Source organism: Loxodonta africana, chromosome 4, assembly GCF_030014295.1.
Source record: "Loxodonta africana isolate mLoxAfr1 chromosome 4, mLoxAfr1.hap2, whole genome shotgun sequence".
In the NCBI taxonomy this organism is placed as follows: Eukaryota; Metazoa; Chordata; class Mammalia; order Proboscidea; family Elephantidae; genus Loxodonta; species Loxodonta africana.
Genome location: NC_087345.1, coordinates 30,699,328 through 30,726,265, shown reverse-complemented (window position 1 = coordinate 30,726,265; position 26,938 = coordinate 30,699,328). Strand labels below are relative to the sequence as shown.

At 40.1% G+C, this 26,938-nt stretch overlaps 1 protein-coding gene across 1 annotated transcript in view; it reads left to right on the top strand.

The window, feature by feature from the left end:
- SLC17A8 (solute carrier family 17 member 8) overlaps positions 1-26,938 on the top strand; it is a 90,003-nt gene that overhangs the window by 51,443 nt on the left and 11,622 nt on the right. Inside the window, exons 3-10 of the mRNA XM_003405624.4 lie at positions 8,971-9,089; positions 11,618-11,732; positions 13,133-13,220; positions 20,860-20,946; positions 21,297-21,436; positions 21,568-21,717; positions 23,003-23,135; positions 26,630-26,740. Of these exons, the coding sequence (XP_003405672.1) occupies positions 8,971-9,089; positions 11,618-11,732; positions 13,133-13,220; positions 20,860-20,946; positions 21,297-21,436; positions 21,568-21,717; positions 23,003-23,135; positions 26,630-26,740 (943 nt within the window). The remainder of the gene's footprint in view (positions 1-8,970; positions 9,090-11,617; positions 11,733-13,132; positions 13,221-20,859; positions 20,947-21,296; positions 21,437-21,567; positions 21,718-23,002; positions 23,136-26,629; positions 26,741-26,938) is intronic.

The following is a 26,938-nucleotide window of genomic DNA, read 5'->3' as shown; positions in this document are numbered from 1 at the left end:
AGTAGAGAGTCCTGGCCAGTATTACCTGGACTGTGCTCTTCTAGAAGGCAAGAATGATTTCTCATTTGACCTTGCCTGGTGCCTGACCTGGCATGCAGGAGGTGCTTAGTAAATGTTGAATAAATGAGCAGATAAGTACGTAACAGTTTGTGTCAGGAAAATTACTGTGACAAAGGTTCATGAAACATACTATTCTGCTAATTAGACACTCTTACCCAATAATACAAACGCCTTGCATTTTCGTATCAGTGCCTTAAAAAGCCATTTATTATATATTCGTCCAGCAAATATTTACTTGCACCTTCTATATTCCCAGGCATTTCTTTTAGCTTCCTATAAAAGCAAACAAGACACGGCTCCTACCTAAGAATTGCTCACTACCCAGCGTGGGAAACAGACACATGACTAGCTAGTTTGTGAGCAGCACCGTGTGTGCCATAAAAAAAAAAAAAAAAAATGGCACACACGGTGCTGCTCACAAACTAGTCGACGGCACTGGGTTTTTGGGTACCATGTGTGCCATAGCCTTAAGAAACAGGACTTTGAACCAGTTCATATCCCTGCTGAGAATTTGCATTTCTGCCCGAGATACACTGAATCGGAATCTACATTTTAACAAGATCCCCCAGGTGACTTTTATGTATAATACAGTTTGAGAATCACTGCTCTACTAGTGGTACTCAGAATTGGTCCCTACCCAGCGGTATTACAGTATTAGCATCACTTGGGAACTTGTTAGAAATGGAAATCCTCAGCAGTGGTTCAAACTGGAACAAACCGGTTTGAAGCCCTGGTAAGAACAGAGGTCTGTGGGACAAGCCCAGGAAAGGGTGAAAGAGTTCAATCTGGGATGAGTTGGGAAAGTTCCTCAGAGGAAGGAACATTTGCAATGGATCTGAAAAGTTACAGTGCCAGGGGGAGAAAGGGACTTCAGCATAGAGAATCATATTTTCAATAGGGCAAGATTTGTAGAAGAGCATATTGTGATCGCCACAATGACAATAATGGCTGCTAACATTTATTGAATCTACACTATGTTCCATGGACTATGATAATGTGTCACACCCAAAATCTTTACCCAGAGGAATCATCCACTGGAAATATTCATGCTGTTTTAACCTCATGCCTCCTCTGGGTAGGTAGTGTGAGTTTTATTACACTCACTATGGCATAATGGTTAAGTGATATGGCTGTTAACCAATCTGCCAGGTGCTTCTCGGAAACTCTACGGGGAAGTTCTACTCTGTCCTGTAGGGTCGCTATGAGCCGGAATTGACTCCATGGCAGTGGGTTTGGTTTTTTGGTTTAAGACACGAGAGACTTTAGATTCTATTCCCTTTATGCTTTCTCACTAAACTGCTACTGAATAACCTAGTAAACCTAGAATTTTTTTTTTTTATTTTCTCCTATGCACTCATCACTATTTGCAGTACCAAATATCTATTTTTTGAATTTGTACACATCTCTTGTGTCATCTGCATCTCGTAGGTTGTTAATAAGTCTTCCTCCAATCCTGATGCTCCATTCTTCTTCATACAGTCCAGCTTCTCGGATCATTTGCTCAGCATACAGATTGAATAAGTACGGTGAAAGCATACAACCCTGATTTTAAACCATGCAGTATCCTTTGTTCTGTTCTAAAGACGGCCTCTTGGTCTATGTACAAGTACTTCATGACCACAATTAAGTGCAAGGGGCAGCTTGAGAAAGAAATTGTAGGGGCCTAACATCCTGGGTATTGTAGCATTGTTTCTGCATGGCTTGCATAGTTAGCTTTTGCATACCCGGGTGATTTTGTGATTTGTGGTTTGCTCCCTCCCTTCTCTCTCCCATTCTACATGATTCTACAAAGTTTAAAATTAGCTTATGTTCCTCTTGAACAAGCAGAACAATGATCAGTAAGATCTGGGACAAGACAACCAGACAATGAGGGCCCATCTTGTGACGAAAACAGGATGGCGTCAGAGGACCTCTAAAGAATAGCCACAGAAGGTCAACATGTCTGAAATGTGATCAACATACCTCCCATCAAAGGGGAACTGCCATTCTCCAGATTGTTTAAGACTAAGCCCTAACCCAGCAGGCAGACAGACTTTGGAAGAGCCCATTCCCCTCTGTCTCTCGTATACCAGTATACAATAAAGCCCTCTTGCTGCTTACTTCACCCGTGTCTCAGTATTGTCTTTGTGGCAGGTGGCTTGGATCTGTGTTTTGTGGTAACATAAGTGTTCTGGAATTTCTATTCTTCACAATGTCATCCATAATTTGTTATGATCCACACAGTCAAATGCCTTTGCATAGTCAATAAAACATAGGTAAAAGTCTTTCTGGTATTCTCTGCTTTCAGCCAAGATACGTCTGACATCAGCAATGACATTCCTGGTTCCAAGTCCTCTTCTGAATCTGGCTTGAATTTCTGGCTGTTCCCAGTTGATGCACTGCTGCAAATGTTTTTGAATTACCTTTCACAAAATTTTACTTGTGTGTGATCTTAAAGATATTGTTCAATAATTTCCACGTTCTGTTGGATCACCTTTTTTGGAATGGGCACAAATATGGATCTCTTTCAGCTGGTTGTCCAGGTAGCTGTCTTCCAAATTTCTTGACATAGATGAGTGAGTGCTTCCAGAATTATATCTGTTTATTGAAACATTTGAAATGGTATTCTGTCAATTTCTGGAACCTTGTTTTTCACCAATGCCTTCAGTGCAGCTTGGACTTCTTCCTTCAATCCTTTTAATTCTGTATCATATGCTACTTCCTGAAATGGCTGAAAGTCGACCAATTCTTTTTGGGATAGTGACTCCGTGTCCTTCCATCTTCTTTTGATGCTTCCTGTGTTTTTCAGCATTTTCCCCATAGAATCCTTCAATATTGCAACTCAAGGCTTGAATTTTTCGTTTGGTTCTTTCACCTTGAGAAATGCTGAGTGTGCTCTTCTCTTTCTGTTTTCTTACTCCAGGTCTTTGTACATTTCATTATAATACTTTACTTTGTCTTCTCAAGTCCGTCTTTGAAATTTGTTCAGCTCTTTGACTTCATCATTTTTTTTTTTTTTGTGCTTTAGGTGAAAGTTTACAGCTCAAGTTAATTTCTCATACAAAAATTTATACACATATTGTCATGTGACCCTAGTTGCAATCCCTATAATGTGACAGCACACTCCCCGTTTCCACCCCAGGTTTCCCATGTCCATTCAGTTAGCTCCCATACCTTTCTACCTTTTCATCCCACCTCCAGACAGGAGCTGCCCATTGAGTCTCATGTATCTACTTGAACTAATAAGCACACTGTTCATGAGTATTATTTTATGTTTTATACTCCAGTCTAATCTTTGTCTGAAGAGTGGGCTTTGGAAATGGTTTTAGTTCTGGGTTAGCAGAGAGTCCAGGGGCCATGTTTTCTGGGGTTCCTCTAGTCTCAGTCAGACCATTAAGTCTGGTCTTTTTACGTGAATTTGAGTTCTGCTCTGCACTTTTTTCCTGCTCCCTCAGGAACTCTCTGTTGTGTTCCCTGTCAGGGTGGTCATTGGTGGTACCCAGGGACCATCTAGTTCTTTGGCTGTTGGAGTCTCTGGTTTATGTGGCTCTTTTGTCTCTTGGGTTAACATTTTCCTTGTCTTTGGTGTTCTTCATTCTCCTTTTCTCCAGGTGGGTTGAGACCAATTAATGCATCTTAGATGGCCACTTGCTAGCTTTTAAGACCCCAGACTCCACTCACTGAAGTGAGATGAAGAACATTTTCTTAATAAACTTTGTTATGCCGATTGACATAGATGTCCTCTGAAACCATGGTCCTCAGACACCTGCCCCTGCTACTCTGTCCCTCAAAGTGTTTGGTTGTGTTCAGGAAACTTCTTAGCTTTTGGTTTAATCCAGTTGTCCTGACTTCACCTGTATTGTGTGTTGTCCTTCCCTTTACCTAAGCTAATTCTTGTTTACTATATAGTTAGTGAATTCCCCTCTCCCTTCCTCCCCAGCCTCGTAACCATCAAAGAATGTTTTCTTCTGTGTTTAAGCTTTTCTTGAGTTCTTATAATAGTGGTCTAATACAATATTTGTCCTTTTGTGACTAATTTCACTCAGCATAATGCTTTCCAGATTTATCCATGTTGTGAGATGTTTCTTGGATTCATCATTGTTCTTTATCGTTGTGTGGTATTCCATTGTGTGAATATATCATAATTTGTTTATCCATTCGACTATTGATGGACACCTAGGTTGTTTCCATCTTTTTGCTATTGAGAACAGTGCTGCAATGAACATGGGTATGCATATATCTATTTGTGTGAAGGCTCTTACTTCTCTAGGATATATTCCAAAGAGTGGTTTTGCAAGATTGTATGGTACTTCTATTTCTGGCTTTTTAAGGAAGCACCAAATCAATTTCCAAAGTGGTTGTACCATTTTACATTCCCATCAGCAGTGTATAAGTGTTCCAATCTCTCCACAACCTCTCCAACATTTATTATTTTGTGTTCTTTGGATTAATACTAGCCTTGTTGGGGTAAGATGGCATCTCATTGTAGTTTTGATTTGCCTTTCTCTAATAGTTAATGATCAGGAGCATTTCCTTATGTACTTGTTAGCTGCCCGAATGTCTCTGGTGAAGTGCCTGTTCATATCTTTGCCCATTTTTTAATTGGGTTAATTTGTCTTTTTGTTGTTGTGGTTATGCAGTATCTGGTAGATTTTAGAGATTAGACCCTGATTGGTTATGTCATAGCCGAAATTTTTTTCCTAGTCTGTAGGTTGTCTTTTTACTGCTTTGGTGAAGTCTTTTGATGAGCATAAGTGTTTGATTTTTAGGAACTCCCAGTTATCTAGTTTCTTTTCTGGTATTCGTGCATTGTTATGTTTTGTATTCTGTTTATGCCATGTATTAGGGTTCCTTGTGTAGTCTCTCTTTTTTCTTCCAAGATCTTTATCATTTTAGGTTTTATATTTAGGCCTTTGATCCATTTTGAGTTAGTTTTTGTACACGGTGTGAGGTATAGGTCTTGCTTCATTTTTTTTGCCGATGGATATCTGGTTTTGCCAGCACTGTTTGTTAAAGATATTGCCTTTTCTCCATTTAATGAACTTTGGGCCTTTGTCAAATATCAGCTGCTCTTAGATGGATGAATTTACATCTGGATTCTCAGTTCTGTTCCATTGGTCTACATATCTGTTGCTGTACCAGTACCAGGCTGTTTTGACTACCACAGCGGTATAATAGGCTCTAAAATCAGGTAGTGTGAGGCCTCCCACTTTGCTCTTCTTTAGTAATGCTTTCCTTATCTGGTGCCTCTCCTTTTCCGTATGAAGTTAGTGATTTGTTTCTTCATCTCATTAGAAAATGTCATTGGAGTTTGAATCGGGATTGCATTATATCTGCAGATCCCTTTGGGTATAATTGATATTTTCACAATATTGAATCTTCCTATCCATGAGCATAGCATATTTTTACACTTATGTAGATCTCTTTTGGTTTCTTGCCGTAGTGTCTTGTAGTTTTCTTTGTATAGGTCTCCTATGTCTTTGGTTAGATTTATTCATAAGTATTTTATCTTCTTGGGAGCTAGTGTAAATGGTATTGATTTGGTGATTTCCTCTTTGAAGTTCTGTTTGTAGAGGTGTAGAGGAATCCAACTTATTTTTGTATGTTTATCTTGTATCCTGATTTTTTGCTGAAATCTTCTTTTAGTTCCAGTAGTTTTCTTGTGAATTCTTTGGGGTTTTCTGTGTATAAGATCATATCATCTGCAAATAGGGATACTTTTACTTCTTCCTTACCAATTTGGATGCCATTTATTTCTTTTTCTAGCATGATTGCTCTGTCTAGGACCTCCACCACCGTGCTGAATAAGAGTGGTGATAAAGGACATGCTTGCCTGGTTCCCATTCTCAAGGGGAATGCTTTCAAACTCTCTCCATTTAGGATGATGTTGGCTGTTGGCATTTTCCTTCTTTTCCTGTTTTGCTGAGCGTTTTTATCATGAATGGGTGTTACCCATACCCATTGCTGTCAAATCGATTCCAACTCATAGTGACCCTATAGGACGGAGTAGTACTGCCCCATAGAGTTTCTAAGGACTGCCTGATAGATTCAAACTGCTGACCTTTTGGTTATGCACCATAGCACTTTGGACTTTGTCAAATGCCTTTTCTGTATAAATTGATTAGATAATTGTGGTTCTTATCTTTTGTTTTGTTTATGTGATGGATTACATTGATTGCTTTTCTAATGTTGAACCATTCCTGCATACCTGGTATGAATCCCACTTGGTCATGGTGAATTATGTTTTTTTGATATATTGTTGCATTTTATTGGCTAGAATTTTGTTGAGGATTTTTGCTTCTAAGTTCATGAGGGATATTGGTCTGTAATTTTCTTTTTTTGTGGTGTCTTTACCTGGTTTTAGTACCAGGGTTTGCTGGCGTCATAGAATGAGTTCTGGAGTATTCCATCCTTTTCTATGCTCTGAAATACTTTTAGTAGCACTGGTGTTAACTATTCTCTGAAAGTTTGGTAGAATTCTCCAGCGATGCCGTCAGGGCTGACTTCATCATTCCTTCCTTTCTCTTTAGCTGCTCTATGTTCGAGAGCAAGTTTCAGAGTCTCTTCTGACACCCAGTTTGGCCTTTTCTTTCTTTCCTGTATTTTTAATGACCTCTTGGTTTCTTCATGTATGATGTCCATGATATCATCCCACAGCTTGTCTGGTCTTCAGTCATTAGTGTTCAATGTGCCAAATCTGTTTTTGAGATGGTGTCCAAATTCAGGTGGGATATACACAAGGTCATGCTTTGGCTCTTGTGGACTTGTTTTAGTTTTCTTCTGCTTCAACTGGAACTTGCATATGAGCAATTGATGGTCAGTTCCGAAGCTGGCCCCTCGCCTTGTTCTGACTGATGATATTGAGCTTTTCCATTGTCTCTTTCCACAAATGTAGTCGATTTGATTCCTGTGTATTTCATCTGGCAGAGTCCACATGTATGCCCACCATTTGTTATTGAAAACAAGTATTTCCAATGAATAAGTTGTTGGCCTTGCAAAATTCTATCATGCAATCTCCAGCACAGTTTCTATCACCAAAGCTATATTTTCCAAAGACTAATCTTTCTTTTTTGTTTCCACCTTCTGCATTCCAATCAGCAATAATTATCAATGCATCTTGATTGCATGTTTGATCAGTTTCAGACTGCAGAAGTTGGTAAAAATCTTCAATTTCTTCACCTTTGACCTTAGTGGTTGGCTCATAAATTTGAGTAATAGTTGTATTAACTCTTCTTCCTTGTAGGCATATGGATATTATCCTATTGCTGACAATATTGTACTTCAGGATAGTTCTTGAAATGTTCTTTCTGATGATGAACACAACGACTTTCCTCTTCAAGTTGTCATTCCTGGCATAGTAGACCATATGCTTGTCCAATTCAAAGTGGCCAATACCAGTCCATTTCAGCTCACTAATGCCTAGATATCTGAAGCATTTACTTATGAAGATCAAAGACTACAGCCTTCAGTGTGGATTACACCTCAACATAACCAAACTAAACCAAACCCATTGCCATCGAGTTGATTTCAACTCATAGCGACCCTACAGGATAGGGTAGAGTTGCCCCCATGGGTTCGAACTGCTGATCTTTTGGTTAGCAGCTGTAGCACTTAGCCACTGCGCTACCAGGGCTTTCACCTCAACATAAAAAAACCCCAAAATCCTCAATAAGCAACATCATGATAAATGGAGAAAACAGTGAAGTTGTCAAGGATTTCATTTTAATATGATCCACAATCAATCCCATGGAAGCAGAAATCGAGAAAATGAGTGATGTTTTGCCTTGGGTAAATCTGCTGCAAAAGACCTCTTAAAAGTGTTAAAAAACAAAGATGTCACTTTGAGGACTAAGGTGCACTAGACCCAAACCATAGTATTTTCAGTCACCTCATATGCTTGTGAAAGCTGGACAGTGAATAAAAAAGACAGGAGATTTGATGCCTTTGAATTATAGCATTGGCAAAGAATATTGAATATACCATGGACTGCCAGAAGAATGAACAAATCTGTCTTGGAAGAAGTACACCCAGAATGCTCCTTAGAAACAAGGATGGTGAGACTTCATCTCATATACTTCGGACATGTTATCAGGAGGCACCAGTCCCTGGAGAAGGACATCACGTTTGTGAAAACAGAGGGTCAGCGAAAAAGCAGAAGACCCTCAATGAGAAGGATTGACACAGTGGCTACAACAATGGCCTCAAACATAGCAACAATTGTGAGGATGGCGAAGGACTGTACAGAGTTTCATTCTGTTGTACATAAGGTCACTATGAGTCAGGACTGACTCCATGGCCCCTAACAACAACAACATATCTCTACTTTCTCCCACTGGAATGGAAGCTTCATGAGAGCAGGGACTTAGCTTTGTTCACTGTGTATCCCCAGCACACAGTGTTGTTGTTATTAGTTCCCACTGATTTGTTTTAAATGCCAACACGGTGACCTTATGGTATAACAGAACGAAATGTTGCCCGATCCTGCACCATCCTCACAATCATTGCTATGTTTGAATCCATCATTGTGGTTATTGTGTAGTGTCTTCCAACCTAGGAAGCTCATCTTCCAGCATCACATTGGACACTATTCTGTTATAATCCATAAATTGATGATTTTGGGAAGTGGATCGCCAGGCCTTTCGTCCTAAACTGGTTTAGTCTGGAAGCTGTGCTGAAACTTGACCATCATGGGTGACCCTGTTTGTGTTTGAATTACCAACGGTATAGCTTCCAGCATCATGACAACACACAAGCCACCATAGTATGACATACTGACAGATAGGTGGTGGGCCTTTCATAAATATTTGTTGAATAAAGGAAGGAAAGAACTAGCTGGTGGGGTATTATGTAGATTTATCAGTGAAAACTGGTGACAAAGTCTTTTTTTTTTTTTTTTTACAAACACAACTGTATCTGATTTCTAATTTCCAGACAGCACAGTTTAACTGGGATCCAGAGACGGTGGGCCTTATCCACGGATCTTTTTTCTGGGGTTATATTGTGACACAGATTCCAGGTGGTTTCATTTCAAACAAGTTTGCTGCCAACAGGTAAGATAAATGGATACAACATGACTACTGCACAGCTCATAACATGGTTTGTAATTTTCCAAAATCTGTACAGGACAGGAGCTATCTGGATGGATGATTCACAGGTATTGATCCTAAACGATCCTGTCCTTGAAAGTCTCTTTCTATTTACTTTTTTGCTCAATCTAATTCACCTTGCTACTCTTTTAGAGATTATGTAATAAAAAGATCAATTTACTCTGAATCAGGCAAGATAGTTCGTGGTTCCCAACTAACTCAATGGGTGACTTCTGTCAAATCTCTTTCCCTCTCTAGGCCTCAGTTTCTTCATCTGTGAAATGAAGTATTGTACTAAATTGTGTTTCAGTTCCCTTTGACCAGTGACATTCTGTGACCCCGTGTACTTATATCACCCAATATCATAGAGGTTTCATCATGCAAGTAGTAGAGGCTCATCTTTATGTTGCAAGATGTGTCTTTAATGCCTTTGAAATTCTATGGCAGGTGTTTGAGGAATTAGAAATGTCCAAGAACAAAATGAAGTTCCTCAAAAAGCAGTGATTTCCTGTCGATAGAGGTATTCAAGTAGAAGAGATGAGCCACATGGGGGAGATGTGGGAGAGTGTATTAATATACCAGAAAAGGAGTGCACTAAAAATCTCCAGGTCCCTTCCGATTGTATTTCTCGTACGACTTTAAGTTGATGAATTTTATAAAATGCATTACAATTTATAAAGCAGTGTTTTCTAAACTGTAAAGCATAGCTCATTAGATAGTTGTGAAATCAGTATAGTAGCCTACCAATGAGCATTTCAAAATGAGAGAGAAATATAGAAGATAATCAAATAGAATAAAATAGAACGGTAAATATCCGAGTGCATCGCACACTTAAGGATAAGTATTGGCTTTTAAAACTTGTTTCAGTTACTTTTGTGTTATGAGTATGTACTGGGTTGTAATATAAAATATATTTTGTTTTATGGGTCAAGGTAAGAAAAAAATTGAAAGTCACTACCATAAGATCTACATATGTTCAAAGCTTGATTATATTTAGTTATGTTCTTGTCTAATTTGTGTCCTTTATTTTTAATTACTTATAGTATTCTTTAAAAAAAATTATTGTGGTAAAATATATAAAAACCAAAACCAAGCCCACTGTGGTTGAGTCAATTCCAACTCATAGCAACCCTATAGGACAAAGTAGAACTGTCTCACAGGGTTTCCAAGTCTATAGTGTTTACAGAAGCAAACTGCCACATCTCTCCCCCGTGGAGTGTCTGGTGAATTCAAACAACCGACCTTGCAGTTAGCAGCCTGGCGCTTAACTGCCACACCACAGTAGAATATATTCAACTTAGAGTTTGCCATTTTAATGATTTTTAAGTGTAAATTTCAGTGACATCATTTATATTCACGATGCTGTCCAACCATCATTACTGTCTATTTCCAAAACTTTTCCACCACCCCAAACAGATATTCAGTGCCCATTAAACAGTAACTCCCCAGTTCCTCTTCCCCCCAGCCCCTGGTAACCACTCATCCACTTTTGTCTCTATGCATTTGCTTATTCTAGATACTTCATATTAGTGAGATCACACAATATTTGTCCTTTTGCATCTGACTTATTCACTTAGCATAATGTTTTCAGGGTTCATCCATGTGGTAGCCTGTGTTTCTCTTTATGGTTGAGTAATATCCCATTGCATGTACAGACTACATTTTGTTTATCCATTCATCTGTTGATGGACACTTGGTTTATTCCCACCTTTTGGCTATTGTGAATAATGATGCAATGAACATTAGTGTGTATTCTTTTTAAAAAGTGATGAAGTATTAGCTGTTGTGAAGCCCCCTGGGTTACTTCTTACACCTCTCTCCTAAAAAGAAATCACATGTAGTATCATTTCCCAGCACGTATAAAGGACTGAAACATCATTAAAATGTGTGGTAAGAAGAATGCATTGCCTGGTTCTTTTTCCCAGGACACCCTGGATCAGGTGGGTGGGGGTGGGGGATAGGGAGGTGGGTGGGGGGAGACAGTGGTGCTGGGTAGGCTAGTGGGGAGCTTAGACAATACATAACTTGTCTTGTGCTTGGCTGGTCCCAGGACACAGTGCACTTTTCAGTAGTCAATATCCCCTCTGGTGAAGTTAGAGTGGAGTGGGGAAGCAGGAGACACAACCCCAAACACACAGAAGACACCAGATTAAAGTCAGAATATGTCAGTTGAGTGAGACCAGGTAGAATGATGGGTCTCCAGTGAGCCCACCTCACCCTGGCCATTCTCCAACTTTCCAGGATATCATTCAGGAAGGAAATCCCTGTGCTGCCAAAAACGTACCCACGACTGGTCCAGGGACTGAAGCTCAGAAATCAAAGCAGGCCTGGAGTCTAGCTTGGGGCACACCAGTTGCAAGCACAACATCTATTTATCCCAATTAATTTCCATGAGAACCTTCCATGAGCTGCTGTGTCTCCTTTCCATGTTTAACTGAAGTGCTACAGCCATCAGTCGGCTAGCCCAATAACACAGTGTTTTGGTCCCTCAGGGTCTTTGGAGCAGCCATTTTCCTAACGTCGACTTTAAACATGTTCATTCCTTCTGCGGCCAGAGTGCATTACGGCTGTGTGATGTGTGTCAGAATTTTACAAGGTCTAGTGGAGGTAGGAGTTACTTTCCTTACAGTTTTCAATATTGCTGGAGACAAGTAGGTCCTTTAGGAAACTCACTTTCTGAAGAAAACCTCTTTTATTCAATTTTCCTGTCTTCCATCTTGGCCTGCTATCTCAGCTCTCTGGTTATGACTAGTTTTAAATATTTTAATAAAAATGTCTTGTACAATTCCAAATTTATATGCAATAAAGGGCCATTTCATAGAAACATACTTTCAGAGCCAGGAAGGATCTTAGAGATAATTGATTCTAACCCTCTTTATTTTGATAGATGATGAAACTGAAGCTCAAAACCTACAGTTCGTACAGCAAAGGCTGTTGCCATTAAAACAATATTAATGGATTTATTTCTAAATGTGTAAATTTCTAAGGGTGTAAACTTATGAAGCGATTTAACTCAATGAGGGAGGAACATGATATAGAGCCAGATAGGAAATATTTGGGGCTCTGTAGGCTGTATGGTTTCTGTTGCAACTACTCAGCTCTGTTCCTATAGTGAGAAAACAGCCCTAGACAATATGTTGGCAAATAGGCATGGCTATGTTCCAATAGAACTTTATTTATAGACACAGAAATTTGAATTTCATATAATTTTTGCATGGCATGAAATATTAATCTTCTTTTGATTTTTTTCCTGCCATTAAAATGCAAAAAACATTTTTAGCTCACAAGCTATACAAAAAAAGACAGCCGGCCAAATTTGGATTGTCTGCTATCATTTGCTAACCCATGATGTAATGTTTCCCAAACTTTAATCATTCACCTCTTACCTTCATGACTTTTGTCATATTCATGTACAACTTGTACTATTATTTACCAATTGTTTGTATTTAGACCAAGTCACTTACAAAAAAAAAAGTTCTCACCCTAAGCAACAATATCTTTGAAATCGTGGGTTTGATGTGCTAGTTATATCTTTTTCTAAAGCATATGAGAATATGTATGTAACAATTATCATTAAGAATGTAGGTTGTTGCACCACTCCAAATCTAACTCTAGTCCCACTAAAGGTATATACCACATCTGAGGAAATACTGATGTGGTGGAAAAACACAATACTGTCAGCCACAAAGACTAGGGTCTAGTTGCTTAGTAACTCTGGGGCTCAGGTTCTATGTCTTGAAATGAAAGGATGGACCAGCTGATTGTTGAACTCCCATCCTACACTGATATTTTATAATAATATAAATATTCCTCTCCTCACTCTCCACCATACTTATATTTGAACTATATTCAAATTTCATCTGTAAGCCAAAATAGCTGAATCATGCAATTAACATCTATAAATTGGGCTTTGTAATGTAACCCTATGTGAAAGAAGCAGGAGCCACATTGTAAACACGTAGACACCAGAATCATATCAAATACTGTATTTTCAACCCCTTTACCAGGGTGTGACCTACCCAGCCTGCCATGGGATGTGGAGCAAGTGGGCACCACCTTTGGAGAGAAGCAGACTGGCCACAACCTCTTTTTGTGGTGAGTATATTAGAATCATGACACATTTCATTTAGGAATGCTTTAAGTTTCAAGTAGCTGAAAATCCTATAAAGAGCCTTAAATCGAGTCTATTTTTTCATATAACAGAAGTCCAAAGGTGAGTGGTTCCTGGCGTTGGTTCTACTGCTTAATAATCTGTCGAGGACCTATGAAGGTTCTGACTTTATACATCGTCATCCTCAGAGTGATAGCTTTTTATTCTCATACCTCTTCTTAATGTTCACAAGATGGCTGCCACAGCTCCAGGCATCAAGTCCACGTTTAAGACAGGAAGAAATGTGGAGGTGAACCCTAGTCACATCTGTCTCTTTCATCAGGAAAGCAAAAGCTTTCTCAAAACTTCCTGGCAGACTTCCACTTACATTTCCTTGCTCATAATTGTTGTGTGCTTTACTAGCTGCAAGGGAGGCTGGAAAGTTAAGTGCCTAGTGTTCATAGCCTCTCTAGTGGAGGGGTAAGGCAGAAGGTGTTGGAAGTGGTTGTTGGAGTAGTCAACATATGATATCTGCTGAGGTCAAAAGCAGGAGAGATGTGATCATCAAGCCCAATTTTCTTTTTTTTTTTTTAATTGAAATGAAATTCACATAGCAAACAGTTAATCGTTTTAAAGCGTACAATTCAGTGGCATTTAGTGTGTTCACTATGTTCTGCAACCACTACCTCTCTCTAGTTTCAAAACTTTCTCATCACCCCAGAATACTTGGTACCCATTGAGTTGTCACTTCCTATACCTCCCTCTCTGTATCCACCTGGCAGCCGCTAATCTACTGTCTTTATAGATTTGCTCATTCTGGATATTTCATATTAAAGGAATCTTACAATAGGTGATCTTTTGTGACTGGCTTCTTTCACTTAGCATGTTTTTCAGGTTCATCCAAGTTGTAGCAAGTATCAGTACTTCATCCATTTTTATGGCTGAATAGAATTCCTTTTATGGATATACCGCATTTTGCTTGTCTATCTATTCATCAGTTTATGTATATTTGGATTGTTTCTAACGTTCAACTGTTATAAATAGTGCTGCTATGAACATCTGTGTACAAGTTTCTAAGTGAACACATGTTTTCATTTCTCTTGAGTAAATATCTAGGAGTGGAATTGCTGAGTCTTATGGGAATCCTATGTTTAACTTTTTGAGGAACCTCTGAATTGTTTGTATATATATAACCCAAAACCCATTGCCACTGAGTCAATTCTGACTCATTGCGGCCCTACAGGACAAAGTGGAACTGCCCTATAGGGTTTCCAAGGAGCACCTGGTATATTCAAACTGCTGACCTTTTTGGTTACCAGTTGTAGGTCTTAACCACTACATCACCAGGGTTTCTACATATACATATGTATATATATTTTAATAGGCTTTATTTTTTAGAGCAGTTTTATATTTATGCTCACTCTTCTTTTTACAGGTGAAAAAATTGAAACTAAATTCAATGACTTGTCAAGGTCACACAGATACTAAATTGTGCAGCTGAAACTAGGCCACCTGACTCTTGATTCTTATTTTTCTCATTATATACTGCTTACCACATACACATTATTACAGAGACATTTTAATTAATTTTGCCATTGCATTTCAGATAAAAACAAAGCAGAGACCACCCATTGTACCTGAAAGTAAATTGGTGGCCCCTAAGTAGTGATGTGACTTTTATTCCTTGGTATCCAAATTTCACCTTGAAAAGGTTGCCTCACTCCAAGCTATCCCTTTGGGGCTGGTCCATCTATGCATCTTGAGGAATAACCAGCATCCTGAAGTTCTACCTAGGTACCAATCAATAACAGAAAAACAGCAGCAGCCACCATCATCATCAACAGAGTCGTAAAAATATATTAAAAAAAAATTTTTTTTAATGGAGGAAAGGATCCAAAAGACAAATTGCCTTAGGCTAACAGAAGTCATAATGGGGCCCAAGCAGAGATAGGATTAAAACTTAGGTCTTCCTGATTTTTAAGTAGTGAGCCCAACACTGTGCTGTACTGCTTCCCTAAGAGGAGCCAACCTGTACATTTTAGCTATTTCTGTTAATGTTTTTATTGATCTCTTCCTTATTCTACCTCCCAAAAATAATAATAAAGCTTTCCTGGATTATTTCACGTGAAATATTCACCAATGTGCCTATCTTGTGCCTAGCTGGGAATTGCATACACAGCTGAGATGTCTTTATGTCTTAATCTTCTCTTGTGCTTAGAAACAACTTCTGTCCTCTTGTTTGTAGTTCAAGGTCATCTCCACCCTCACTCCTGGCCTTATACCAACCCTACAAATGTTTAACACCCGCCCCAGCTGACCTCGTAGATTGTTAGATCCACGACCTTATTTTCTTTGGATGGTTTATTTGAAAGATATTTCATTTTGATTTGCCAGCAAAATGAGAATAGCTTGCAGTCACTCCCCATTCTATAAGCTAGAGTGTGACTTTACAGCTTTAAAAGGGCTGATCTAAGACATAGTTCGACTTTCAAGAAAAGTTAACCTGACCAAGGTTAACTTATTGCCTTATTGCATTTCCCAGTTAAGGTGTGGCCTTGATTTCAAAGAATACCTGCTGGTATTTGAATACCGGTGGCCCAGCTTCCAGCATGACAGCAACACGGAAGCTACCACAGTACCACAAGCTGATAGATGTGTGGGCCATCAAAGACCAGCCCAGGGAAATGCCATTAGAAGGAAATCCAGATGAGGCTAATCAATTCTTAAATTAAAAAAATATTGGAGTTGGAAGGGACTTTAGAAAATATCTAGTCACAATCCCCTGTTTTTAATTGAGAAATCTGAGGATTGGGGAGGAAAGAAAGGTTTAAATTCTCACAGCAAGTAAGGACAGAACTGAGGCCTCTTTCTCACTCCCAATTCAACTCCTTCTGCCTCACCACACCTTCAAAGATTATTTGAGAGCCTCATCTATGCTAACGGGTGGGCACACAAAAAGGACCAAGGAGTTAGGCAGTTCTTCAAAAATTTAAACAAATAATTACCATAAACCTAACCCACTGCCATTGAGTAGATTCCTACTCAAGGTGGCCCTATGTGTTACACTGTAGAACTTCTCTATAGGGTTTTCTTGACTGTAATCTTTACAGGCCTTTTTCTTGGGGAGCCAGTGGGTGGGTATGAACCACCAACCTTTAGGTTAGTAGTCTAAGGCAAACTGTGCCCCCAGGGAACCTATAATTACCATAGGACCCAGTTGTAGTTATTCCATAACCCTACCAGTCCCAGCCATTCCTTTGTGTCAGATAAACCAGACATCTCCTCTCCCACTCCTGGGGTATTTGCCACCTTCTCCACACAGCAGAGTCAGACCTGCAATCATTTCTAAACAAGGTGCTATATGTCCTGGAGTGCTTACCTTAGTGCTTTGCAGAACTCTGAGCCCTGGTGGCACAGTGATTAAGAGCTCAGGCTGCTAACTAAAAGGTCAGCAGTTCAAATCCACCAGCTGCTCCTTGGAAACCCTATGGGCTGTTCTATCTGTCCTATAGGGTCATTATGAATTGGAATTGAGTTAATGGCAATGGGTTTGGTTTTGGTTTTTTGAGGTATAAAGAAAAATTTTAAAAATCCATTGTCATTCTGTACATGATTATAACAGTAATAGTTGACATTTGTGTAGCACTTTATAGCTTACAAAGTATCTTCACATACATAGTTTTATTTGCTCCTCAAAACAACTCCGTGAGATAGATATTTTATTCCCATCTCCTGCCTGAGGTAAATGAGGCTGAGAGAGTTTGAGAGGCTTCCTCAGGCATCATGATGTTCAGGTTTGTGATCCAAGGTTGGGCCTTTCACAGAGGGTCAGGCCCAGCTTGGAAGATGTGATTTAATTTATTTCTCTGGAAGATCCCCAAGTTCACATTTCCTGAAGACCTTCCTTAAATTTCCTGAAGACCTTCCTTAGATTTCCTGAAGACCTTCCTTAGATTTCCTGAAGACCTTCCTTAGATTTCCTGAAGACCTTCCTTAGATTTCCTGAAGATCTTTCTTAGGTTCTGGGATAAGCATTTCCTTCTGCTGCTCACTATTTCTGAAGTAGAACATTTTTCATTCATGACCCTGGGGGAATTTCAGATAGTAGCATTTCAATTCAGTTAATATTTATTGTGAGTTCACAGGGCCCGTGTGTCTCTACCTGATACCATGAGGCTGCAAAAGATAGCAGAGGCTAGGTCACTGCCTCCCAACCTCATTATCTTGTCTAGACAAGATAAACATCCACACACAGGTAAGTATTTACAAGGTTAAGTAGTGAAATAAACTTAAAAAATATACCCATTTAGGAGATAGATGAAGATGGCAGACCTTACCTTCGTTGGAATGTGACTGTTCCCTGATTTTTTTTAAATTCCAGAATATAAAAGCATGATCCTTTTAAGAGTTGATCGGCCCTCATTTAAAAACTCTGAGGAACATCCCTCTTAGCTTCCTAGTGCTGCTGTGGCACAAATACCACACGTGGATCACTTTAAAGAACAGAAATTTACTTTCTCACCATTCTCAAAGCTGACAGTCGAAATCAGGGTCTTGGCCTTGTCAACTCCTTTCTTGTCAGTAGCCTGGGTGTTTCTGGATTCCTTGGCTTGTAGACAATCCTTACACAGTGTCTGTCTTCCCCCCTTATGTGCTTGCTTCTTTGTCTAACCAGCTCTTTTTATAACTCAGAAGCGATGATGTGTAGGGCGCACATTACACTGATATGGCCTCAGGAACATAACAAAAGAGACCTTATTTTCCAAAGGGGATTATAATCAGGTATACTGGATTCTGGCACATATTTTGGGAGGACACCGTTCAATCCATAACACCTCCTTAGCCATGAACCCTGAAAGGCAGATTCTACATGTTCCTGTTCTTGATATTTTCAGCATCCAATATTGTGCCTGGTTGATTTTTTAAAACCTCCCAGACTTTTCTTGTCTCCTGATTCCATTGTTGTTGTTATTGTTAGGTGCCATCGAGTTGTTTCCGACTCATAGCGATGCTATGTATGACAGAATTAAGCACTGCCCAGTCCTGAGCCATCCTCACAATCCTTTTGCTTGAGCCTTTGTTGCAGCTGCTGTGTCAACCCATCTCATTGAGGGTCTTCCTTTTTTTTAATGACCCTTTACTTTGCCAAGCATGATGTCCTTCTCCAGGGATGGATCCCTCCTGATAATAAGTCCAAAGTATGTGAAACATAGACTCACCATCCTTGCTTTTAAGGAGGATTCCGGTTGTACCTCCTCCAAGACAGATTTGTTTGTTCTTTTGGTAGCCATGGTATATTCAGTATTCTTTGCCACACTTCGAAGGTGTTGATTCTTCCTTCTTCTTTATTCATCATCCAGCTTTCGCATGCATATGAGGCAACTGAAAACACCATGGCTTGGGTCAGGGGCACCTTAGTCTTTAAGATGACACCTTTGCTTTTCAACACTTTAAAGAGGTCTTTTGCAGCAGATTCGCCCAATGCAATGAATGTGTCTTTTGATTTCTTGACTGCTGCTTCCACAGGTGTTGATTGTGGATCCAAGTAAAATGAAATTCTTGACAACTTCAATCTTTTCTCCATTTATTATGATCTCACTTATTGGTCCAGTTGTGAGGATTTTTGTTTTCTTTGTGTTGAGGTGTAATCCATACTGAAGGCTGTGGTCTCTGATCTTCATCAGTAAGTGCTTCAAGGCCTCTTGACTTTCAGCAAGCAAGGTTGTGTCATCTGCGTAATGCAAGTTGTTAAAGAGTATTCCTCCAATTCTGATGCCCCGTTCTTCTTCATTTAGTCCAGGTTCTTGAATTATTTGCTCAGCATACAGATTGATTAGGTGTGGTGAAAGGATACAACCCTGGCGCATACCTTTCCTGACTTTAAGCCATGAAGTATCCCCTTGTTCTGTCCGAACAACTTTCTCTTGATCTATGTTCAGGTTTCCTATGAGCACAATTAAATGTTCTGGAATTCCCATTCTTCACAATGTTATCCATAATTTGTTATGACCCACACAGTTGAATGCCTTAGCCTAGTCAATAAAACACAGGCAAACATTCTTCTGGTATTCCGTGTTTTCAGTCAGGATCCATTTGACATCAGCTATGATATCCCTGGTCCTTCATCCTCTTCTGAATCTGGCTTGAATTTCTGGCAGTTCCCTGTTGATATACTGCTGTAGCCACTTTTGAATGATCTTCAGCAAAACTTTACTTGCGTGTGATATTAATGATATTATTTAATAATTTCCACATTCAGTTGGATTACCTTTCTTGGGAAAAGGCATAAATATGGGTCTCTCCCAGTTGGTTGGCCAGGCAGCTGTCTTCCAAATTTCTTGGCATAGATGAGTGAGCACTTCCAGTGCTGCATCCATTCTTTGAAACATCTCAATTGGTATCCCATCAATTCCTGGGGCCTTGTTTTTTGCCAATGCTTTCAGTGCAACTTGGACTTCTTCCTTCAGGACCATCGATTTCTGATCATATGCAACCTCCTGAAATGGTTGGACATCAACCAATTCTTTTTCATACAGTGACTCTGTGTATTCCTTCCATCTTCTTTTGATGCTTCCTGCATCATTTAATATTATCCCCATAGAATCAATCCTTCAGTATTGGAACTCAAGGCTTGAATTTTTTCTTCAGTTTTTTCAGCTTGAGAAATGCCTAGCGTGTTCTTCCCTTTTGGTATTCTATTCCCAGGTCTTTGCACATTTCAACATAATACTTTACCTTGTCTTCTCCAGCTGCCCTTTGAAATCTTCTGTTTAGTTCTTTTACTTCATCATTTCTTCCTTTTGCTTTAGCTACTCTATGTTCAAGAGCAAGTTTCAGAGTCTCCATTTCAGTCTTTTCTTTCTTTCCTGTCTTTTAATGACCTCTTGCTTTCTTCATGTATGATATCCTTGATGTCATCCCACAACTTTTCTGTTCTTTGGTCATTAGTGTTCGATGTGTCAAATCTATTCTTGAGATGGTCTCTAAATTCAGGTGGGATATACTCAAGGTCATACTTTGGCTCTTGTTCTAATTTTCTTCAGTTTCAACTTGAGCTTGCATATGAGCAGTTGACAGCCTGTTCCACAGTTGGCCCCTCGCCCTGTTTGGACCGATGGTATTGAGCTTTTCCGTCATCTCTTTCTACAGATGCAGTCAATTTGATTCCTGTGTATTCCATCTGGAGAGGTCCACATGTATAGTCACCATGATTCCGTTATCTCATGCAATTCCAAGTTGTGGAGCCTGAGCAGTAATTGCCTAGTACCTGTATGGTACCTAAACCCCTTGCCATAGAGTCAATTCTGACTCATAGTGACCGTATACGACAGAATAGATCTGCATCATAGGGTTTCCGAGGAGTAACTGTGGATTCAAACTGCCAACCTTCTGTTTAGCACTGAAATCTTAATCACTGTGCCACCAGGGATCTGTGTATAGTACCTGGATGAAATTAAAGGACATCCTGGTGAACTTCCTCTCTGGGAAACCCTGTTAAAAGAAATGCTGGGATTTTGCCCATCCCTCCACATGGAGGCAGTCTGACTCCTGCTCAGTGTGACTGGCCCTCACATGAACTCTAAATGGGTTGAAGGGGTATGCAGGACATTGAGTAAGCTTTGGTCAATCTTTTCTTGTTCCCAGGTTCCTATGCAGGGGCAGTGGTTGCCATGCCCCTGGCTGGGGTTTTGGTGCAGTACATTGGATGGTCCTCTGTCTTTTATATTTATGGTGAGTGATTTGACTTCATGAGTCCACATGAGTAACACATAGAGATGATATTTTACTATACCCTGGGTTTGTCTAAGATTTTACTATGTGAAAAGAGAAAAGTTTATCATACAAATGGAATATGTTCCTATCTACGATTCATTTAATGTTTATATTAAAGTTGATTTTTACATAATGAGCATAGTATTATTATTTTTTAAATAATAGCAACAACAACAGCAAGAATGATCAGCAAAGTATTTTCCCTAGCTGAACATAATGCCATTTGGGGATAACTAAAAAAAATGAAACATTTAGAGATGGAGCAAAATAAGGCCATCTCACCCAGCCTTTTGTTTTTTTAACTGCAGGTATGTTTGGGATTATTTGGTACATGTTTTGGCTGTTGCAGGCCTATGAGTGCCCGGCAGCTCATCCAACAATATCCAACGAGGAGAGGACCTATATAGAGACAACTATAGGAGAAGGAGCCAATATAGTCAGTCTAAGTGTAAGTATAAATGCAGAGACGAAGACCTGCTCCTTTTTTACAAGCATTTCTTTTAGTAACTGTGTTATCCTCTTAAAAAATGCAATGTCAATATCTGCACTAAAAATCTCATGGTATGTTTTGCTCTCTAGAAATTTAATACACCATGGAAAAGGTTTTTCACATCACTGCCGGTTTATGCAATCATTGTGGCAAATTTCTGCAGAAGCTGGACCTTTTATTTGCTGTTAATAAGCCAGCCTGCTTATTTTGAAGAGGTCTTTGGATTTGCAATAAGTAAGGTAAACACATAGACACTGCAAATATTCTTAAACTTTAAATCTCTGAATTCTATCTTTGTATGATAGAACAATTCGCTGATCATAATTCATAACAGTAGGGTGACACCGAATACCCTGGAGGACAGTCAAGTTATATATCCTGTGCATTGTATACATAGCTATTTAGTTTCATCTTAGTAGGGATCAGAGCTGTTTTAAGCTTCTTTTAAAGATTTATATTTCATCTAATCTTAAAGAGCTTTTGAAGGTACCTCGAGGACAGCACCGTAGGCAAGGATAAGAAGATTTGAGGGTGTGGGTTTTTTCTTTTTCTTCTCATAAACTACTTGCTGAGTAGCGGTGGGCACCTTAATGCTCATTTTGAAGATAACTTCTCTCTCCCTAAAGATGGTTATAGTACTAACTACCATTGCCTGGCATGGTTTAGAAAGAACCTCTCTCAATGTTCCCAAGCATGAATCACAGCTACCATTGGTACATTATCTGTGTTTCAGGAGGGAAGAATGTGGATGGTGAAACATAAACCATCACTATAAAAGAATTGTCTCCTTTCTACGCGGAAAAGATGGCATCCTATCAGAGATAGATGTCTGTAAAGTTACAGATACTGTCAGAAGTGACCACGGAAGGGCTAGCATAGTAAAGGAATAGTGGCTGCCATCAATGAGCACTCACTCTGTGCCAAGGGCTTTAGCTACTTACTATGTACCTGGCCCTGTGCTGGGTGCTAAGGCCCCTAACTGTTCTTCAGAAATGAATAAAAGTCATCTCTGCCTTCAAGGAGCTTACGATCTGGTGGAGGAGACAGAGAAAATTCATGGCAAGCTCATGTGTTACAGGGTAGAACTGAGCTCCATAGGCTTTTCTTGGCTGTAATTTTTATGGAAGCAGATTTCCAGGCCTTCCTTCCATGATGCCGCAGGTGGGTTTGAACAGCCAACATTTCTATTAGTAGTTGAGTACAAACCGTTTGTACCACCCAGGGAAGAGAAAGTTAAACCAAAAAAAACCCAACCCCTTGCTGTTGAGTTGATTCTGACTCATAGCAACCCTACAGGACAGAGTAGAACTGCCCCATAGAGTTTCCAAGGAGCGCCTGGTGGATTTGAACTGCCTTTGGTTAGCAGCCGAACTCTTAACCACTGCGCCACCAGGGCTCCCATTTATAATTAGGTGAGTAATTTGGTGGCAGTGGTGGTGGGGGCAGTAGGCGGTGGGGGAGGAGTGGGGAAGTACATCTCTCAGAAGTAGCTGAAGGCTAGCTCACTGTTTCTTTTCATTCCAGGTGGGTCTCTTGTCGGCAGTCCCACACATGGTTATGACAATTATTGTGCCTATTGGAGGACAACTGGCTGATTATTTGAGAAGCAGAAAAATTTTGACCACAACTGCTGTGAGAAAAATCATGAACTGTGGAGGTATTTTGGCTTTCAGAAGGGGTTTAAGCATCTTTTGCGGAATAAGAGTAAACTGAACTGCAGAGCATATTCTGGACGTTATTGTAACCATTGGAATGAACCTTAAAGGCCTGGAAGTCCATCCCCCAGCAGATCCTTGAGTGTCTGCACCACCCCTGCCAAGTGTCACCCAGCCTGTACTTGTGCAACCTGAGCCATGTCAACATCTACACTACAGAAATGCTTATGTAGCTTATTCCCTTATCTCCTTCACCCCTTCCTATGCATATGTACTTTTTAGTAAGAAACCTAAGAAAAGTGTTTTCTCTGAATAGTCTTTTCCCACCCAACATATGCTTGTGTTTGGGGCAAACACACACACACCATTCTCCTTCCTATTTTATTATATGAATGTGTCTTGATTTTGCAGAGATAAGGTAGAAAGTAAGTGATTTTCCAGCAGAAGTAGATGAATGTAATCATGAACCTCTACAACTTTAGCATAACTTTTTTACCTCTACTTTCTTTTTAAGGAGTCCCTAGGCGGTGCCAATGGTTAGGCACTTGGCTACTACCCAAAAGGTTGGTGATTCAAATTCACCCAGAGGTGTCTCAGAAGAAAGGCCTGGCAATCTACCTCTAAAAGATCACAGCCATTGAAAACCTTACAGACTACAGTTGTACTCTGAAACTCATGGGGTAGCCACGAGTCAGACTCTATTCAGTAGGTTGACAGCAACTAGTCTGCTATTTTCTCGTGACCTTTTTTTTTTCTTTTAAGGGAACTTTAGAGCTTTAATTTCTTTTAAAGAATTTAATTTTTAGACCAGGGTTAGCTTTATAGAAAAATTATGCAGAAAGTACAGAGCTTTCCATTCCTCCCCTGCACACTGTTTCTCCTATTACTAACATTGTATATGTCTTACAATTGTTACAACTGATGTTACATTTGATGAACGAACATTGTTACATTATTATTAACTAAAGTTCCTAGTTTGCATAGGGTTCGTTCTTTGTGTTGTACAGTCCTATGAGTTTTGACAAATTTTCTTTTGCTATTTAAATTAACATGTATTGAATGCTTTCTGTACCAGACACTAAGCTAAGTCCTTTATATACATTATCTCATTTAATCTTTATAACAACACTGTAATGCAGATACTCTTATATCACAGTTACAATGAGGAAAATGAGGTAAAATAACTTGCTCAAGTTGCAGAGCCTGCGCTAGATCTGGGTCTATCAGAGCCCATTGCCAGTGCTGCTAGTCATTCTTTGCTGCTACCATTACATGCTTGGCGCTAACTGAAAGGTTGGCTGTTTGAGCCCGCCCAGCAGCTCTGTGGGAGAAAGACCTGGGATCTGCTTCCATAAAGATTACACCCAAGAAAACCCTACGGGCAGTTCTACTCTGTCATATGGGGTCGCTATGAGTAGAAAACAATGTGTCGATGCCAAACAACAACAATGACTTCTCCAGAGGACTGGGAGTCAGGTGGTATGGGTGGGAGGTAGAGGATACCACCATCTATGGGCAAGAGGTCACAACTGGGATATTAAATTAAAAAGGAGGGATGAGTATGCTCTGACTCCAGATTAGATGGGTCAGAGCCATTTAGAAGCAAAGAATATGTAGAGGGACATAGGAGCCAGTATGGTCTGATCCTGCAAAATCTCGGGAATAAAGTCTGATCAGGGAGATTGGGAACAGTCTGGTGGCATCTGCTTTCCCAGCACCTTGACGTCTGGCCTCAGGCAGGGATAGTTGTGCCTGCCCTTGGCTTTAAATTTTGTGTAGGAGACTGAGGACTGACAAATGTGTTCCTGCACTTGAGCAGGTGAGAGGCAAAGGTCTGGGACGTTGTATTCAGTATCCTCCCCAAGGTAGCTGTGGAAGGCAGAGTAATGTCCCTTATCCCTCCAAAAAAGTCCATACCCTAATCCCTGGAACCTGTGACTATGTTACCTTACACGGCAAAAAGGACTTTGCAGATGTGATTAAGCTAAGGGTCTTGAGATGGGGATTCTCCTGGATTATCCAGATGGGCCCAATGTAACCACAAGTGTCCTTACACACGAGAGAACTCCATGACGATCTTGAGGTTTCTGCATGGGTCTCCTGGTCACCATTTGTTGAGCTATGCCCATGTGCTAAGGACTGCATGTAATACCTTATATACTCAATTGCATTCAGTCTTCCAGTGACCTACAGGGTTGTATTATTACCTCCATTTTGTATGTGTGTGTAAGGAATCTAAGTGGTGAAGTACCTTGTCCAACTACAGTCAAACAATTAGTGATTTTGGGGTTGAGTCTGAACCCAGGCTGGTTTCTAAAGTCTGTGCCCTTTGAAATCTGGGTAGAGGATTCATTTAGAGAAGGATAAAAAGAGGAGGTGGTGGCAGCAGTGATGGTTTGCTTTGTTTAGGAGCAGAGAATAGAGGGGCAAAGACTTGCTTTGGACACATTGCCTTTGGTGTAACTGTAGAACAATCATGTGGAGCTGTCTGGACTCAGCAGACAGTCTCCCAGATGAAGCACCATGAATTGTCTTTCGTCTTCCATGGCACCTCATACACCTGGAAATGATTACTGTATCATCTTTCTGTTTGCTGTGGCTGGATTTACTTTTTTGGTGAGAAGGAGCTTCTTCATAATTTCCTGATCCTTTTTGATTGTACTGGACTCACTTTTTCCAAATGAAAGGCACAGGAAGTACTATTGCCGTGCTGTGTTTTCTGTGCAAATATCTCACAGATTTTATAAAGAGACCTGAGACTTTGGTGAACTCCTAAAAGGGGAGAATTTTGCTTTGTGCTTTGCGAGCAGCGAGGTACTGCTTTTTGTTTCAGATATCCACTCCAGCTCTCTGGCTGCTTTTGACAATAAGTATTGGAGTACTGTCATTTTATTTTTATGTGAGAGGCCACCATTTGGATAGTCAAAGGGGAGTCATTGACAGTATATCCAAATCAGCTGCCATCGAGTAGACTCTGACTCGTGGTGACTCCATGTGTGTCAGAGTAGTACTGTCCTCTATAGGGTTTTCAATGGCTGATTTTTCAGAAGTAGCTTGCCAGGGCTTTCTTCTGAGGTACCCCTGAGTGAACTCTCTTCCAACCTTTTGGTTAGCAGCTGAATGTGTTAACTGCACCACCCAGGGACTCCTGGCACTATATAGGAAAGTTATTTAAAAACAGATGGAGCAACTACCAATGAAGCAACTGAAAGTCAACACCCCTCACTCCAGGAGCATCACTGGACTCTCCTGGAACCATTTAGTGTTCAAAGTGAACCAGGATAGTGTTAGAAGGTTCACTGAACACCCAGGTAATATTAGCATAGTTATATAGTCATGAAACACCTGGATGTTTTCGGCACTGTGCTAGAATGTATAACTAAAAACTTAGATCCATGGAAATAAAAATAAATTATTATTTGGTAAATCTGTGAACTTGGACTGATTGACATCGAAATGACATTCCCCCCCCCCCCCCCACTGTTTCCATTTGCAGGTTTTGGCATGGAGGCAACCTTACTTCTGGTGGTTGGCTTCTCCCATACCAAAGGGGTGGCTATCTCCTTTCTGGTGCTTGCCGTGGGATTTAGTGGCTTTGCTATTTCAGGTAAGATATTCTTTGTGTATCTGAATGTTGTCTATAGATTCAGCACATCTTGGGAGAAAGGAAGGATATTATACGTAACACCTTCCTTTAGTAACCAGGCCATTCCCAAGGAGCCAGGCCACTGACTAGAGAATTTCATTTACTGGGGATGACTTTGCGAAACCACTGAGGGGTAAGCTTCCGCACATAGTTAAGCTG